Source organism: Hypomesus nipponensis, chromosome 14 (genome assembly GCF_054491055.1).
Source record: "Hypomesus nipponensis isolate SF chromosome 14, ASM5449105v1, whole genome shotgun sequence".
Lineage (NCBI taxonomy): Eukaryota > Metazoa > Chordata > Actinopteri > Osmeriformes > Osmeridae > Hypomesus > Hypomesus nipponensis.
In genome coordinates, this window is record NC_140374.1 from 23,243,096 (window position 1) to 23,257,891 (window position 14,796).

General features: G+C 47.0%; 3 protein-coding genes across 4 annotated transcripts in view; 2 read left to right on the forward strand and 1 right to left on the reverse strand.

Moving 5' to 3' along the window:
* The first annotated feature begins 2,576 nt into the window (after positions 1-2,576).
* kxd1 (KxDL motif containing 1) lies at positions 2,577-4,924 on the forward strand. Of its 2 annotated transcripts, none has more exons than XM_084671363.1 (5): positions 2,577-2,705; positions 3,345-3,449; positions 3,590-3,742; positions 3,845-3,891; positions 4,027-4,924. In XM_084671363.1, exons 2-5 carry the CDS (start codon positions 3,355-3,357, stop codon positions 4,272-4,274), a joined length of 543 nt encoding a protein of 180 aa, XP_084527489.1. In that variant the 5' UTR covers positions 2,577-2,705; positions 3,345-3,354; the 3' UTR covers positions 4,275-4,924. The 2 variants fall into 2 exon arrangements, with proteins under 2 accessions (XP_084527489.1, XP_084527488.1); XM_084671362.1 differs by having other exon boundaries at positions 2,640-2,799.
* A 141-nt stretch (positions 4,925-5,065) lies between these two features.
* On the forward strand, positions 5,066-9,715 carry ergic2 (ERGIC and golgi 2). The gene is made up of 14 exons (XM_084671361.1): positions 5,066-5,205; positions 5,447-5,597; positions 5,748-5,856; positions 6,010-6,056; positions 6,173-6,240; positions 6,788-6,828; positions 7,122-7,223; positions 7,334-7,429; positions 7,588-7,643; positions 7,741-7,839; positions 8,178-8,275; positions 8,357-8,519; positions 9,113-9,192; positions 9,273-9,715. The coding sequence occupies exons 2-14, from the start codon at positions 5,492-5,494 to the stop codon at positions 9,357-9,359; spliced, it is 1,152 nt and encodes a 383-aa protein (XP_084527487.1). The 5' UTR covers positions 5,066-5,205; positions 5,447-5,491; the 3' UTR covers positions 9,360-9,715.
* Positions 9,716-11,083: 1,368 nt separating this feature from the next.
* Positions 11,084-14,796, reverse strand: part of magi2b (membrane associated guanylate kinase, WW and PDZ domain containing 2b) — a 42,485-nt gene continuing 38,772 nt past the window's right edge. The window contains exon 22 of the mRNA XM_084671360.1: positions 11,084-12,800. Within this exon, the coding sequence (XP_084527486.1) occupies positions 12,316-12,800 (485 nt within the window). The 3' untranslated portion in view covers positions 11,084-12,315. The remainder of the gene's footprint in view (positions 12,801-14,796) is intronic.

Consider the following 14,796-nt stretch of genomic DNA (forward strand, 5'->3'; position numbering starts at 1 on the left):
TATACGATTATGGACAGATGATCAACAGTAACGTAACCCCCACGTCACAAAAGAGCGCTTAAGTTGAATTCGTTTTGAACAAACAACATATTACGTTGCTCTGATTGGTTGTAGGTCTATCCAATTGAGCGAAGAGGCATGTTTCCAGGCTCGTTTGAAACACGCCCCGTAGTCAAAGCCCAACGGAAAGTTCTCAGACTCATATTCTGACTAGAATTATGAGTATGACAACGTCAGGCTACTTCGTCCGTAGACTGTATATAAAAGATGGACGTAGTCATAGTAACGTCACCCATTGGTTCGTGAAAGCCCGTTTTGAAGCCTTGATTTTTACACTTCCTGGTCGCCATCTTGGGTTTTTGGAGCAGGAAGTGACGATATTTGGGCGAGAGGGCAAAGTTGTGTGTGTGTGTGTGTGTGTGTCCTCTACTTGCCTCTATGCATGCACCTTGCTTGTAAAACTTACAAAGCTAGGGGAGTTGTTAGACCCTTTTTACTGGGGCACGTGCCCCAGTATAAATCTGTTGTTCCCTAGTAAAATCAAAAGTTTGAGTTTTAACAATTTACTTTATTACTCAGTGCATTAATTTAGATTGATAATCCCGGAAAAATAAATGCAGTATGCCAATCAACGCTTGTAAAAGTGTTTAACCGAAAACACAAACCGATGCACGCAGAATTCCATGTCAGCGCACTCTTCTGATCTTGCCAAATAGCCACTGCAGCACGCACACAGAAGTCCAGGTGTCGGACTCGGCACAAAAGTCAGAATTGAGCTAGGCTAAGAAAACATGAAAAACTAAAGATAGGCCTAACATTCATCTTATTTTGACTAAAACATGAAAACAATATTACATGAAAAAATAAATTAAAAAACTGCTGATATCAAACTTGTGTCCGGGGCCTTTTTCCCCTAGTTGAGTTTTATGTCTAACAACGCCTCTGGTGCGAAGTCACTGCAAACATTGTTAGCTTCCATTGAGAAGATCCCCACTTGTCCAAACAGGCTGCAAATCACTACAGACAGGACCTGTCAATCAAGCCAGAACCGCACCCCATATATACCGGTCTTTGATCTACTTAAATTTACATTTATGCATTTAGCAGACGCTTTTATCCAAAGCGACTTTCAAGAGAGAGCTTTACAAAAGTGCATAGGTTACTGATCATAACAACGAGATAGGCCCAAACATTGCGGGTAGCCAAAACATGGAGCATACATTATGAAAAAACAGATAAGTGCCAAAGGGAAGAACCATAAGAGCATGTAGTTAAACAAGATACAATTAAGTTAAAGCCGGAGCAAGAACAATCCTTGCTGAGTTTTATTGGTGGTCATGATGTTGTGGCCCTCCTCCCCACGGGGTTCGGGAAAAGTTTCATTTTCCAGCTACGGCAGCTAGCTCTGTTGTGAAGGAGTTGGCTAAGGCGAACGCTAGCGATTGTTCATGGAAGATCAGAGTGGCTCTGGGCCACTTAAACAGAGTATCAGCCTTCAAGGAAGTGAACGCTTGTCAATGGAGCGATCCCAGACCCTTTGTACAAATTAAATGTACGAGGGTCTGGTTAGGACTAGGCTACTGGCGATCATTAGCGGTATTGCACTTTACGCCACTTCTGCATTGGCATTTTTAAGGCCCGCAAGTTGCCCCTTGTATACACCCAGAGCCCATCCACTCCAGAGCCATAGACAAATAAAAATATTTGTCTATGGCCCTGATCCACTCCATAAACCCCATTGTACCGAATTTGGTTGCAGTTTCACCAGAGTGCCACTGGGGATGATAGCGGGTGAGTGAAAGAATGGGAGTCTATGGAGCTAGATGGCTGTCTCATTTGCCTGATTGTTGTTGAGAATTCTCAGATTTGATTGTAGTTTTTGCAAGTTTAACATGGATTATAGGTCGAAAGTTGAATGAACGAGTACTTATGTCCTTTCGATTTCTTACAGGGTGAGTCGTTGTTGCCCATAACACGCTAGCATTCTGCCAATGAATGCTGATTGTATGACGTAATTATCATTTTAAAAGGCTTTTGAGAACAAAAAAGTGACTTTAAAAAAATCACCCCCAGCAGTGTGTATTTTCTTTGCCTCCCCTTTCAAATGCAACATTCAAATTACTAGACAAAAAATGATATCGGGAGAAAAGTGGATTTTGATGGGTATAGCTCCATAGACCTCCATTCATTCTGCACTTGCCTGTGAGCACCCTCATATTGAACCTTGAGTGGAACTCTGACTCACTCTCAACCACCTCCGAGGCTGTATCAGGAGACATGGAGATGCATTGAACATTCTTTCATATTGATAATTGAAATAAGCTTAATGTAAATTGTTCATATGAAGATTTCTGAACTGTAAATCATGTTATCACCATATCGAATTCACAATTGGTACAGTATAGGTTTAGAAGCCTAATAATTATGTAGGCTACATAAAAAATTAGCATCTCCCATGGACAGTTCAGAAATGGTCAAATGTGTGTTCAAACCTGTAGTCTTTTCCACAGATCACATCCTTAGGATGTAAGCTTTCAGAAAATAAATGGTGGTTTAGGTGGTTGATTTGATAGTGGGAAACTTAAGCCCATTCTAAATTGTACAAACACACACACACGTGTGATGCCCACGGAAGGTCCCCATTTTAACACTACTGGACTCAAAATCACGTGATACTACTGTACATAATACGGAAGCAGGAGGATGTAAGCACTTCAGTGATTGAAATAAGATTGTAGAAAAGTCTATAAATAAAATAGACTACTCCTCTTAACGTAGAGCACAAGTGACACTTCAACCGTGAGTAGCTACCCATCTAACTTGGAATAGAAAGCAGCTAGTAGGACGCCACGGTACGGTAGCTAGCTTTAGCTTTTAGCACTGATATAGGCTAGTAGGTTGAGTATCAGAAATCAGATGGGCTACCACCCTGCTTAGTACTAAGCTAGTAGTTTTGTAAGAGTTAGAGTCTTGAATCTCGTTATTAGTAACACGTATGCGTTGAGTGATAATGTACAGATGAAGTCAGTATAATAATTTTGAGGTCGTGTGAGGTGACGCAGACAAAGAATAATTGTCAATGGACCCATGTTAGCTAGTATGTTAAAGACGAAACCTTCAGTAGAGCTCAAGTTAGAAACAGTCTGCTGCGTTTTGTACATATCTTTGTTATTAGTAAAATATGATTAGTTATATCATATTTTAGTTAGGCATTTTAGATAAGTAGATTCATGTCTCTTGTAATGTTTTCGTGTATGGGCCATTGCGCCTGAAATAAACATTAAATAAATAAATAAAATAAATATTTCAAGTGTATATAGTCAATATTGTTGTCTTCGCTGTAGAAAAGCCAGCATGGAGCCCACTGCTTCAGGGATGTTCTGTAACAGGATGCTGAGCATGGTCAACTCGGAGGACGTTAACGCCATTATCCAAGCCCAGAGACACATGTAAGCAACCATAACGTGCCTGAAACGCCAGCGAGACGTAATAATTTCCAACATGAGTTGGTCAAAAATGCCCAGCTCTGCATGCTTCAAATCATTGTAAACAACACTGGGTGTATATTGACGGTTGGGTCTCATTCTAGGCTGGACCGCTTTGAGAAAACGAACGAGATGCTGATAAACTTCAACGGACTTTCCAACGTGCGTCTGCAGCAGGTGAATGAACACTTCCTTATCCACACAAGGACCCTGGTGGAGATGAAGAAGGACCTGGACAGCATCTTCAGAAGGATCAGGTGCATTGCAGGTCACAATCATCCTCTCCTCGCCATGTCCCTCTCCTTTCCTCTCTTTTCCAAACTGCTCTCCTCTAATATGCATGGTGTGCTATCCTCCAGGACACTGAAGGGAAAGATTGCCAAACAGTACCCTGAGGCATTCAGCAGTGAGTATTAGTTTTCCCTACCTTGCATCAAGTTACTCCCCACCGTTGGGTTACAATATATTGTTGTTATTATTGGTCGTAGAAGTCTATGCAGGTTGCTGAGAAACAGTGCTTCATCACTCTGGCTCCTCACAGATGTCCATGAGTCCCCTACCCTGGAGGATGATGAAGATGACTTTGGCCTGATCCCACCCAGCATTGCCACGACAACAGCCGCCACCTCAGAGCAGAGCACTGAGTCATGTGACACGAGCCCGGGCCTTGTGTCGCCCGCCATCAGCCGCTGCTCCGAAGACCTCTCAGAGCCCCAAGACACACCCACCTCCGACTGGCCTGCAGCAGGGCTGCGGGACGAGGGCCCAGACTCTGTCCCTGCGGAGTAGAGATCTAGGACCTCATCTAGACTCTGTCCTTGCAGAGTAGAGATCTAGGACCTCATCTAGACTCTGTCCCTGCAGAGTAGAGATCTAGGACCTCATCTAGACTCTGTCCATGTGGAGGTTTTAGCACCTCGCCTCACACAATGTTGATTTGGGGGGGGTGGCTTACACCACTGTTCTAAACATTCAGAATAACTCTGACGTCTATTGAAGCTATTGGTCAGACTTGGCTGATGTTCTATGAGAGGAGATCACTTGTCTCTACTCCAGGAGCAAATGAAGAAAAATGGTTGTAATAGGAATGCTCCAGATGCTAGGCCTCCAGCCCCTAACATGGAACAGAATACTTACTTCTGTGGGGGCATAGGTCCTTCTCGTGTGTGTGTGTGTGTGCACAAGTGTGTCTTTTTGAATCACTATTTAGCTTGAAGACATCCGTGTTCAGAGGTAGTGAACTTGGTTAGTTATGCCTGCTCAAACAAGATGTATGTAATTATAGCCATAGCTATCTAAACATCTGTGTTGTTTATGTAATTGAAACTGCAGAACCCAAATACACTTGTTTTATGGCTTATGTTCAAAGTTGTGTAACCTAATTTCAAAAATTGTTTGAATTTGGGCGTATTTACAGATAATTAATGTAAAGTTCATGGTTAAATACTTTGAAAAGCGTCATATCTTCAATGTGATTAAATGTATACTCGAATGGTGACGTAAACTGTCAAAATCGCCTTTATTCCCCTCCCACCAGCAGAAGGCGCCTTGTAAATATCGATGTGCTTTTTGAAAGGTTAAAGTTCACTTAAATGTGGAAAGACTTGAAATCCAAAACCCAAAATTAATGAATCAGACAAGTTCCGTATGGGAAAGCATGATACGATGGACTGATATAAAAAAACAACGCATTTTCCATAAGGCAGGTTTTAAGACCAAGGTATGGTACTGACAACTGGCTCAATCAGCGTCGCTAGTATAGTGATGCTAGCTAACAAGCAATAGCGTTAACCAACGTCAGCGATAACAAAGCTTGACAGCAGTAGCCTATCTAGCTAGCCAGTGCATCTGTGTATTCCTTAGACTTGTTTCTAATCCCTCATGCCCAGAGACATCCAACTCCGAGTGATGCGTCTTGCATCTCAAACATGATCTGAAACAGAATGTGTTGTTCCTGTCAGTGTTGTACTGGTAATGAGGGATTCTGAGCAATCCAGTTCCAGAAGATGAGGAGGTTGTCCCGAAAGAAGGCTTTCAGCCTGGTGAGAGAGTTAGACGCTTTCCCTAAAGTTCCCGAAAGTTACGTGGAGACCACAGCAACTGGCGGAACAGGTGAGGGAGTTGGTACAAGGTGTTCATGTATTGCAAACCATGTGTTGTCACAGCTACAACTTCTTCGTGCTGCATTCTCCTCTCTGTCTAGAATGAGGTTGTTAAATTAGGCCTACATGATCATCTATGTCCTCTTTCTGCGTCCAACAGTGTCTTTGGTGGCCTTCAGCTTCATGGCCCTGCTTGCGTTCCTGGAGTTCTTTGTGTATCGAGACACATGGATGAAGTATGAGTATGAAGTTGACAAAGACTTCTCCAGGTGAAGCAGCAGTTTGTCATAAAAGTTAAATATATTGTGTTTCTGTCATCTCTCCCAGCTCACAGTAACAGTGTCAGATGTCACACTCATTAGAGAGTACTGTCATTCAGTATCGCTATGATTTAATGTCTTGCACTCTCTCTTGCTTTGCAGTAAATTAAGAATAAATGTTGACATAACCGTTGCCATGAGGTGCCAGTGTAAGTATACTGTTGTACATTATTCCTTCTCCTTACTGTAACCACAAAATATGTCGGATTGGCACCATCCTTCATTGTGTCCATGAACTTGTGTGTGTATGTGTGTGTGTGTGCAGTTGTGGGGGCGGACGTGCTGGACTTGGCAGAGACCATGGTGGCATCTGATGGGCTGAAGTATGAGCCAGTGAGTAGAACTTCCAACCTCAATAGCAGGACAGAACCACCAGTCTCATCCAATAGCAGGACAGAACCACCAGTCTTGTCCAATAGCAGGACAGAACTGCATGGATAGATTAAACATCCACTACAAGACACAATGGCTGTTTATCAATCCGAAGAACGCTGAGAACGTAAGTACATTCTTTTGAAGAACGTTCTTGCAAGCGTCCATGCGAGAATGGTCTTGCAAGTCTGCAAGAACTTCTGGGAAATCAGAAGCGTTCTCGCTGGTCAGGTCACCATCCGATGCATCCTCAATAAAAGGGGCGGATCGGGAACATTTCCGGGTATTTTTGGCGTTCTTGGTGACTTGTGTTCTTTGGATTGGAACCGTACTTGGGCAATGAAAGATGACGTCAAACAAGTTCGAAAGAACACAAGAAGGGAAAAAAACGTGGATTGATGAACAGCCAATGGCTGAACACATCCTATTATGATAATGCTGCATTGTGGGTTAGGTGAATGTATAAACTGCATACTTTCCTGATGGTATTTGTGTTGTTTCTGTTTAGGTCATGTTTGAGCTCTCACCCCAGCAAAGACTGTGGCACATGTAAGACCCTGTACTGCATTTTCAGGTATCCAAGGTCAAATATTTCAGATTGTGGGTTTGTAATGTTAGTGACAGCTGTCTCTCTTTGCTTTGTCCATCCCTCTTCTCCATCTGTCCATTATTTATCTTTGTTCTCCGCTTACTCCTCTTTTGGACTCCCTTCCTTGGACCATTCTTCCCTTCATTCCTATCCTCTACCTCTCTCCCACGCTCCTCCCTCCCTTCATCACTCCTTTACCTTGCCCTCCATCTCCCTCCCTCTCTCCTCACCTCCCTCTCTCCTCACCTCCCAGGACTCTGCTGCACATCCAGGATCGTCTCAGGGAGGAACACTCTCTGCAGGATGTTCTCTTCAAGACTGCCATGAAAGGAGCCCCCACAGCCCTTCCCCCCAGGTCTGACCCCCCCCCCCACAGCCCTTCCCCCCCAGGTCTGACCCCCACACAGCCCTTCCTTCAGGTGAAGGTTTTATTAGGTGACCAGGTGTGTTGTTCTTGTTGCCCAGGGAGGACAGCCCGCCCCAGCCCCTGCAGGCCTGCAGGATACACGGACACCTCTACGTTAACAAGGTGGCAGGGAACTTCCACATCACCGTAGGAAAGTATGTGTTTCCAAGGAAACCCAGTTTACACGCACACTCACTACTTCTACCCAGCTTCTGCTCAGTGTGTGTCTGCTGATGATGTGTGGATAAGTCTGGTGCTTTAATGTTGGAAGAACAGTGTATAGATAACCTCTGTCATTTCTTCCTCGCCGCAGGGCCATTCCTCATCCCAGAGGCCATGCCCATTTAGCTGCTCTGGTCAGCCACGACTGTAAGTCTTTTTCTCTTTCTTTCACGTTTGCGGTCTCTCAATATAAGCATGTCGAAAATTCCATTGATTGATTATTGATGTTTTGCGGATGTGTCAGCGTTTAACTTCTCCCACCGCATCGATCACTTGTCGTTTGGGGAGGAGATCCCAGGCATCTTGAACCCTCTGGATGGGACGGAGAAGGTCTGCACCAGCCGTAAGTCCTTCACCATAGGACAACTGCACACTTAGTTTATGTACAGCAGGGTTGTCCAATCCTGGTCCTCGAGGGCCACTGTCCTGTATGTTTTAGATGTTTCCCTGCTCCAGCACACCTGATTCAAATGAATGGGTTGTTATCAAGCTTTGTGGAAGCTGGGTAATGACCATTCATTTGAATCAGGTGTGCTGGAGCAGGGAAACATCTAAAACATACAGGACAGCGGCCCTCGAGGACCAGGATTGGAGAACCCTGATCTACAGCAATATACATGGTTGGATAGTTTTGAAACTTCAGTTTTTTCTGATAATGCGTGAATACTTTTGTCTCTTCAGACAACCAGATGTTCCAATACTTCATCACCATAGTGCCCACCAAGCTCAACACCTACCAGATCTCTGCTGAGACACACCAGTACTCTGTTACTGAGCGGGTAGGTCAGGGTCGAAGGTCAGTGGTCAGGTTTGGGGGGGTGATGCATTTCTGAGTTCTGTATGTGTGGTCACCCCTCTAGGACCGTGTGATCGACCACGCAGCAGGAAGCCACGGTGTCTCTGGGATCTTCATGAAGTATGACATCAGCTCTCTCATGGTGACGGTTACCGAGCAACACATGCCCCTGTGGAAGTTCCTGGTCCGGCTCTGTGGCATCGTTGGGGGCATCTTCTCCACGACAGGTATTCACCTGGTGCACATCTGGTATTCACCTAATGCACAACTGGAAATATATATATTGTATACATTGATCTGGTGTATGTCATATTGCGTCCAGTTGGCAAATTAAGATGAATTGCATTTGGTTCTAGAACTTGTTTTTAAGTATGTCATCCAAGTCTTACACACATCTTGACAATGACTGTCAACACTCCCCCACTCACAGAGCTCTGACCCCCCTCCACCCTGTCTGACCCCCCTCCACCCTGTCTGACCCCCCTCCACCCTGTCTGACCCCCCTCCACCCTGTCTGACCCCCACCACCCTGTCTGACCCCCCACCACCCTGTCTGGACCCCCACCACCCTGTCTGACCCCCACCACCCTGTCTGACCCCCCTCCACCCTGTCTGACCCCCCTCCACCATGTCTGACCCCCACCACCCTGTCTGACCCCCACCACCCTGTCTGACCCCCACCACCCTGTCTGACCCCCCTCCACCCTGTCTGACCCCCCTCCACCCTGTCTGACCCCCACCACCCTGTCTGACCCCCACCACCCTGTCTGACCCCCACCACCCTGTCTGACCTCCACCATCCTGTCTGACCCATCCACAGGCATGCTTCATGGCGTGGGGGGGTTCTTAGTGGATGTGGTCTGCTGTCGCTTCCAGCTGGGCGCCTACAAACCACAGGAGGCAAGTCACCCACAACATCCCCCTCAGACTGTGTGTCTGTGTCTGTCATGCTCACCCTCTCTTCCATCTCTCTCATTCAGGAGAGGTTACTGGATGATCATTTGCACCCGCAGGAGGACCAGGTGAATGCCCAGGATCCCACCCCTACAGGAAATCATACCCACTGACGCAAATCTTTTAATGGATGGCCAAGATTTATCCTTGTAGCCCATTGGCTAGTTTGTTTTCTTATAGGAAGTGTTTTTAACACAGACTCTAGTAAGCACATTCACAGTGTCATTTACCAATCAGATGAGTAGACTGGACTGTTTTACCTGGTAACTAGCTGACACCATCAGCTGATCTCAGGGTAATGCAACACATTTATACACCAAGACCTGGTAGTGTTGGGTAAGATACTTGTGTGAGGTGTGCGGGGTTTAGGTCAGTCTGCCTGTCAATCTCGTACATTTTGAGTCATAAAATAAAAAAGGAGGCAAAAAAGTCATTACTACTTGCAATAATAAAACAGAACTAGTACACATTTCTGTCTAGTATTCTTAGAACCATCCGTCATTTCTGTTAAACATGTGGTTAAAGGTAAACATGTGGTTAAAGGTAAACATTTTCTCTACCTGCAAGCAGGCATATGAGCTGTTATCTAACACATGAGGGTGAGTCAGCAGGAATACACCATGTCAAGAGTTTATTTGACAGTATGTCAGAATAGCTTTCAGTAAACAATTTTTTTTTTTTTTAGCAAAATGTAATATATCCGTACTGTCGCATTTCATAAAAATAGTTGTTCACGTCTTTGAAACTACAGTATCAATGATACGGTAACCCATAGGAGTACAACTGTACAGGGTGAGTAACACACAGGTAACACGACAGATATACTGATCTCAATGGGCTCCATGAGCGTAGCCTCCTTCACAGACACCGTTGAGGCATCATTTTTTTTCTGTGTTCAAACGACTCAGCAACAGCAGTCTGCTCAGCCTTGACATGGAGGGCGGAAGCATCATCAACGCGCTTAGCTTTGCACTCTTACGTGGTTTTTACAGTTTCAGATGATAAAAATCTACACACATTCAGTCTGTGGGCTACAATGACAGAGGCCATCTTGGACTGGAGCCGAAATAGGGAACTTGAGTTTATTTTTTCCTCTACGATCAGACACGAAGCACCTTACCAGTCTAAATGAGACGCTCAGCCAGAATTCCCTCTACACACGGGGCAGACTTATTCAATATTGGCACTACTTTTTTCGAAGCTGCAACATCTGTATCCTGTAATTGTATGAATGGTAACTTGGCATTAAATCTGCGTTCGCTCCATTGATGAGTTGGAATTAAAGTGAAATTCTGCTGTTGCAACACTTCTTTAAGGAACGCTGGTGGTGCTTCAGTGACCACAGTCTTGCTAAGATGGGGGAGGGGTCCTAGGTTAGGGTGTAGCCCTGGCTGGATCTAAGACCACTGTGACCTTAAAGCCCTGTGCTACAGACCCTGGGGCTGGCCTGGGTCCCCACAGGCCCTGGGTCCCCACAGGCCCTGGGTCCCCACAGGCCCTGGGTCCCCACAGGCCCTGGGTCCCCACAGGCCCTGGGTCCCCACAGGCCCTGGGTCCCCACAGGCCCTGGGGCCAGCCACAATAGCTCTACACCTTTGGGTGGCAAAGTAATCTACAGTCAGGAAATCGAATGTTTCTGCCCATGAGAGAACAGGAAATACACTGTCTCATATGTGTAACTTTATATCTCTCACATCAACTTAGCATTCTGTTTGCCCACGCAATAAAATGACCCGCTATCGCCATGGTAACAGCTCTGCATTAGTTTCAGTAAGGCACTCCGCCCCGCCCCCTATACCCTCCCCCTCCCATCCACCTAGGCCCCTCCCATCCACCTAGGCCCCTCCCACAGTGTTGTGGCTCCAGTAGCACAGTAAAGGCATAGACATGAAAACACAGAACGGTTTCTGTTCCTTGTAGGAACATGGAACAGTTCTCTGTACTCTGCAGTGACTGGTTCCCCCAATGGTGGCTCGAGAGCCTGATCCACCAATCAACTTGCAGCTAAATAACACAAGCCTTCTGATTGGTGATACATCCATAGGTACCAAAAACAAGTCTATTGATGTTCCTGTCTTGTCCCACAGCTTGTTTTACCAGTAAACAGTCACACAGCAGATGCTCTCTCCATTCTACCTCTAGGGGGAGCAAGAGTCCCTCATCATATTTGAAACTGCAGCCGACAGACTCAAAATCATGCACCTGACAGGTTGTTTGTCTGGAGAATTCCTCAGTCCAATGACACTATGGTCTGTGTTCCTGTGTGATGACACTCCATTGTGTGTCCCACTTTGATGACATGCTGTTTCCTGTCCTCCTTTGATGACACGCTGGTTTGCCTCCATAAATCGTTGATCTTCGTTGATATGTATATATTGTCCAGGCCATGGGAATTTGTATCTGCGAAAACTGTCCCATGGAGGACTGTTCTTTACAAGGTATCTAACTACAACAACGCTTCAAAAAACATCAACAGGGATGCTTTTGAGCTGACAAAAATGTACATATTTTTCAAATGTTTACATTTACAGTATATGATATATTGATAGGCATGTATAATCTAACATGTGTATCTTTAACAGAAATGTCCTCGATGTTAGGGCCGTGTCCCTTCCACAGGTGTCCCTCCATCCTCTCCCTCTCTGCCCCACCCAGACCTCCATACCCCTCCCCTTTCGATTCCTATCAACTGTCCAATCAGCTTGTGATGCGCTTGGCTGGTCCGAGGCTAGAGAGAGAAGAGGGGGAGAGAAGAGGGGGAGAGGGGGAGAGAGGAGGGGAGGACAAGATTCCTCTAGGATGTGACTGTAGGGTTGAATGGAGAGCCTGAGATGAGCCCTGCCAGTCCAGCCTAGTCTTACACAGGCTGACTACACATCATCTGGTCTATCTGCTCAGTGTGGAGGTCCAGGACCGGAGGGTGCCGGCCGGTCTGTCCTGCCCAGGGGAGCCCCAGGGCCCTACAGCACCTGCACTCCCATCCACAGGACCCTCCAGGCCCAGAGAGTGTCAGTAGAGCCCACTGTGACCTAGTGCCTCCTCCAACTCTCTGGGCTCAGGCCTCTGGGCTCAGGCCTCTGGGCTCAGGCCTCTGGGCTCAGGCCTCTCCTCAAGATGCCCAGGGTCACCTCCATTCAAGCTCACATTCAGGTATGGGTCCCAGGGCCAGGCAGCTTGTGCCTGCTCCTTCTCACCCCCGGGGCTACTGTTCTCTCCATCTCTCCTTCCCCAGGCAGCTTTCAAGGGCCGGGGCTGCATCTGCCAGTGTCCCCCCTCAACATCTCGAGGCACCGGATGGGTTTCCTGCCCCTGGACTGTGCACCTTGGCTGGGTGGACCTGCCACCTGGGCCCCCTCTTGTGGACCAGAGGTCTGTCTGCTGTGGAGCCAGGCCCACCATACGTAGAGGGGCTTCTAGAGAGAGCTGGTGAGGGGAGTCTGAGGCGGATACTGGATTGGATGAGGCTGGCAGGGGGGGGGGCGTCTGGGGGTCAAGGGTCACTTCCGACAGGGCAGGGTGGGCTGGATGAAGGGCATCCCTGCTGGAGGCCCCGTCTACTGGGGGGCAGAGAGACTCAGTAAGACTGGAGGGGAGACATTTACCTGTAAACATGCACTCACACACGCAACTCACACCGCCATATGAAAACAGCATGCCTCCTCTGCATGCTCAGCGCCACATTTGTATCCACTCAGCGTTTCTATGACAACTGGCTCTTCTATGGGTGGGGAGCATCCAGAGAGGTGCAGTGCAGAGAGGTGCAGTGCAGAGAGTGTTTCAGGCAGAGTACTGCGAGGCACCAGGAGTCCAGTACCATTCTTACTACAGTTTTAACCCTGCTGCCCCCCCCCTGCTGCCCCCCCACACTGCTGCCCTCCCCCCCAGCTGCCCCCCCAGCTGCCCTCCCCCCCAGCTGCCCCCCCACACTGCTGCCCTCCCCCCAGCTGCCCTCCCCCCCAGCTGCCCCCCCACACTGCTGCCTTCCCCCCTGCTGCCCCCCCAGCTGCCCCCCCAGCTGCCCCCCCAGCTGCCCTCCCCCCCAGCTGCCCCCCCACACTGCTGCCCTCCAGACTGTCTGGAGGGACAGGAGGAACAAAGTCACTCAGAATAATGAGCATCTCTCCATCTAGACTTCAGAATCGCATCTACTCATCAAATCACTCGTCAAAGGTGTGTGCATGGGTTAGGGTTAGTGTGTGTGTGTGTGTGTGTGTGTGTGTGTGTCAGAGCGATGACTCCCTGCTCTGCCACATGGCTCCTCTACATACCTGAGGGCTTTCTCTACCAAGACCATCCTGAAAACATACAATCACACACTGACATGCACACGCACACATTATTCATGCACACATACACACACGCTATGTACGTGCCCACACAAGCATGCTTACACACCCACTATTGTGTTCACACACATACACAAACACATTATGGACATGCGGCTAGACGTGCTGGTCACGAACCGTGTCTTTAGAATGTCCCATTAGGAAGAAATAGGGGGAGCTTAGAGTGTCACCTTGCATGCACATAGCCAGGTTGGACGGTACCAGTCCTGAGGGAAGGCAAGTACAAGCCTAAACCAATCATTAGACTTACACCAGACATGTACTGTTAGTTAGTAATACAGATTCAGCTTTCAGCCATCAGGGTTACACCACACACTGGTTAGAGAATCATACGATCAACATCATCAGATAAGAAACAACAGTGTGACTGTGTGAAGGTAAATAGAGGTAGTCTCCAAAGCAGGTGTACTGTGGACCAGCAGAGAGCAGACTGAAGTTGACCTGTTCTGTTTGTGTGCTGTTTGTCTTAGTAAGCAGCAACAATGATAAAGACAGGTGTACAGGAGGGTGGATCAAGCAGGCGTTATAGAGGAAGAGGAGGGATGGAAAGAGAAGTAGAGAGATGGAGAGAGCAGGAGGAAAGGAATAAGGGGAGAAGGAGGCAGAGAGAAAGATAGATAGGAATGGACAGAGAAGTTAGAATGATACAGATGGAGTTAGAGCAGGGTGTACTCACTGACGGACCTGGGCACAGTACAATTTGGACCGAAGCCAAAATAACCATTCTAATTTGATGCGTGATTTTGCGCTATAGCTTATATTTTGTTCCTACTAAATCTTCAGTGTCCAATCAGGAGCTGCAATAACTGAAATCACCATGACAACTCACTCAACGTTGTGCCGCAACCTCTGTGGGTCACTCAGGTTGTGTGTGTCATTCGCAACAACGCAGGCTAATGGATTTGCTAACGGTACCTGTTTCTTCCTTGGCAAAAATCATGGCGTGCTCTAAACCCAAAAAGAGCCTGAAAATCTGGTGAAAATCGCAAATTTCAGACAGAATGGACTGACGCATTTGTGTTGCCGGTTTGGAGCACAACACCGATGTGTTTAATCTGCAATGAGACGGTTGCCCTTGTCAAAACGTGAGACGTCACTATGACACACAGCATAGACACTTTAAACAAAATGACCCCAGAACTATGAGGTAAGGGCCAGAAAAATATACCATCCCTGTTGCGAACCCTGGACTGAATGGAAATTT